At 48.0% G+C, this 3,155-nt stretch overlaps 1 protein-coding gene across 1 annotated transcript in view; it reads left to right on the plus strand.

Annotated features, from left to right (window-relative positions):
• The first annotated feature begins 294 nt into the window (after nucleotides 1-294).
• The window catches only part of GNAL (G protein subunit alpha L), a 118,892-nt gene continuing 116,031 nt past the window's right edge, over nucleotides 295-3,155 (plus strand). Inside the window, exons 1-4 of the mRNA XM_008059119.1 lie at nucleotides 295-664; nucleotides 923-995; nucleotides 1,667-1,721; nucleotides 1,870-1,989. Coding sequence (XP_008057310.1) covers nucleotides 523-664; nucleotides 923-995; nucleotides 1,667-1,721; nucleotides 1,870-1,989 — 390 coding nt within the window. The 5' untranslated portion in view covers nucleotides 295-522. The remainder of the gene's footprint in view (nucleotides 665-922; nucleotides 996-1,666; nucleotides 1,722-1,869; nucleotides 1,990-3,155) is intronic.

Consider the following 3,155-nt stretch of genomic DNA (forward strand, 5'->3'; position numbering starts at 1 on the left):
CTCGCCGTCCGACGGCGGAGGCAAAGCGGGGCGCGAGCCGGCCCAGCAGGTGCCCGCAGTCACCCCACGGGGACCCGGTGGGGCGCTCCGTCCCTCCTCGGCGCGCTCGGCCTCGATCCCGCGGGGACGCCGAGCGCGGAGGTCCTCGCTGGGCGGGGCTGAGCGAGGCTTGGCGTGCGGGCGCGGGGACTCGGGGTGAGGGCGCAGCGCCACCCCGCCGTCTCCAGCGGAGCCCGCCGCCCTCGTCCCGTCTTCGTTCGCCGTGCCGTCCCGATCCAGATCTTTAAGCCAAGTCTGTTTTCAGAAGGCATTTTCCTCGCGTCTCCTTCCCACTTGGGAATTAGCGGTGGGGGGCAGTGGGGGGAGAACCGCCTGTTCTGGTCGGAAAAGCCCGAGAGCAGACCATCTCTTTCAGCAGCGAGGAAGGGAGAGGCCGTCGCGGGATCCACGCACATCCGCGACTCTCCGCCGCTTTTTACGCGCGTTCCTGACGGTGCCTGACGTCCATCCCAGCGGGCAGGCATGGGGTGTTTGGGCAACAGCAAGACGACGGAAGATCAGGGCGTCGATGAAAAAGAGCGACGCGAGGCCAACAAAAAGATCGAGAAGCAGTTGCAGAAGGAGCGCCTGGCTTACAAAGCGACTCACCGCCTGCTGCTCCTGGGTAAGGCCGGGGGCGCGCGCGCGGCGCCCGGCCCAGCGGAGCGCACGGCCAGGATCCGAGCGCGGGGCAGGGCCGGCAGGGCTGGCAGGGCCGGCAGGGCCGGGCGGGGTCGCGCGTAGCCGGCAGCCCAGCCCGGACCCAGGCCAGAAAGCGGCGTCTACTGAGAACCCCCGTGTGGGGGCGGAGGATCGCTCAGACCTGGCTAGCGGTGAGGGACACAGGCTACAGCCTTTTGTTTGTTTGTTTGTTTGTTTGTAGGAGCTGGTGAGTCTGGGAAAAGCACGATCGTCAAACAGATGAGGATCCTGCACGTCAATGGATTTAATCCCGAGTAAGAGCCGTCATTTCGGTTTTGCTTTCAAACTGCATGCCAACTTGGTCCCTTGTCTCCAGCCCTCCCAAAAGTACTTTCTCTAAAGAGTTCATCTGCTGACTCAGTAGACCTCCAAGGGGAAGCAAATAGACATTTACTATTGAATTTGTTAACTAGGCAAATCCTTCTTCTGGTAGCGTCTAGTTTAAAAAAAAAAAACTTGCTTAACAAAAAGTGATTTATTAGGTATTTTTGGAGTACTGGTCTGCATTCTTGCTATTACTCTGAGCACACCTGTATCTCTATATATACTTTACTCGATAACATCGTTTATTTCCGTATATAACTACAATATACGGGTAGGTCTTAAGTAAAATATATTTACAAGTACAGCTGTAAAGTTTTATTTATGTGCGGTATCTAGAATGATTTTGTCCTGTTTTGTGTAACAAAACATGATTACTTAAAGTTATGGATTATAAAACATGTGCATTGAAGTTTGTCTAGACTACAAATTAGAAGAGGAGGGTGTTTTCCTTTCCCAGATAAAACCTTTGCCGATGTTGTCTTGAGAGTTGATACTGACCTCTAGTGAGACCAGTCTGCCTCAGTGCTGCAGCTGGAAATGTAAGTCCCACTCAATTGATCGGAATCAATGCTAAGCTGATCAGAGTTTTCTTTCGATACAGGGAAAAGAAACAGAAAATTCTGGACATTCGGAAAAACGTTAAAGATGCTATTGTGGTAAGGACTTTTTTTTTAAAAAAATTTTTATTGGAAAGTGTAAGAACTGCGTTTTAAAATGGTGTAGGCAGAAAATATATATCTGAGATGATCATACCTGGAGCCTAAATGTTATGCTTATCTATATTTTTTCTTCCTTCCATTTTAGACTATTGTTTCGGCGATGAGCACTATAATACCTCCAGTGCCACTAGCCAACCCCGAAAACCAATTTCGATCAGACTATATCAAGAGCATTGCCCCTATCACTGACTTCGAATATTCCCAGGTAAGTAAATCCTTACTGAAATTTTTCAAATCAGGAAAGATGGAACCATTTTTAATGAGATGCTTATTGAGAATCAATGTTAATACTAATTCATTATTAATTTTCTTTAAAATCTGGCTTTGTAAATGCTTAAGAGAAATGCTTATTCTGTACCAAAGTCTTTGTGCCTATTAAAAATATTAGTGACAAGAGTATTGTAAAAAACACTTTTATGAATATTTGGTTAAGGCTGATAATCAGTAACACAGCATATCTTTAAGACATGTTGACAGTGCAGTTTCTGGTATGTATGTGTTCTTAAGTTAACAGTTAAGCATTTTCTCAGATAACAACAGTAGAAATTACATGAGTAGAGAAAGATATTTGTGGTAGATAAACCTTCCGTAGGAAGAACAGAAGGAAGAGAATTCGGTTTACACATAAAATAGGCATCCTTCAGACCAATTATACAATAATGCATTCTGTAAGCCCAAGCGCGTGGATTGCTTCTGAATGTTACCGTACATGATGGCTCACACCTCCATTGTCAAGGGCTACTTCCCTGATCACTTAGATGGCATCCCGTATTGCTTATTCAAAAGAGTGATAGCAATATTTGCTTTCTCTTGTTTTAAGGATATACACATTTAAAAGATATGGTTACTTAATAATTTGATAAAGCATGTTTCGGAGGAAAATTATCTGTTAAATTTATCAGAAAGTGATTTTTGTGACAGTGCGCATCTCTCTCTCCCTCCCTTCCTCCCTCCCCCCTCCCCCTTTCCCTCTCTCTTTCTCTCTCCCTCTCTCCCTCTCCCCTCCTCCCTCTCCTTCTCCCCCCTCCGCCATGGTGTGTGTGTGTGTGTGTGTGTGTGTGTGTGTGTGTACCCATCAGTAACCATATTTCAAAATCTGTATTGCCTGGCATGGTGGTTGGACTCGTTTTTCATTCTTAGAATCCTCTCTTTGAAGGGGGTTACACTGATATGTGAGACAGGCCTGCCCTGGTTGCCTGCCTGCTGGCCTGGTGTACACCTGCTCCACCACTCCTGTGCTTTCCCAAAGCACGTTGTCCTGTGGGCTCTGTGTTGGGATGGATGATAAGTGGCTCAGCCTGTAATCCCGCGCTGAGGTGAGTGAATTGCCTGAGCCCACGGGTTCGAGACCCGCCAGGGCAACTTGGCGAG

This window comes from Carlito syrichta, unplaced genomic scaffold (assembly GCF_000164805.1).
Source record: "Carlito syrichta isolate Samal-C Ts95f unplaced genomic scaffold, Tarsius_syrichta-2.0.1 Scaffold303725, whole genome shotgun sequence".
NCBI classification, from domain to species: Eukaryota; Metazoa; Chordata; class Mammalia; order Primates; family Tarsiidae; genus Carlito; species Carlito syrichta.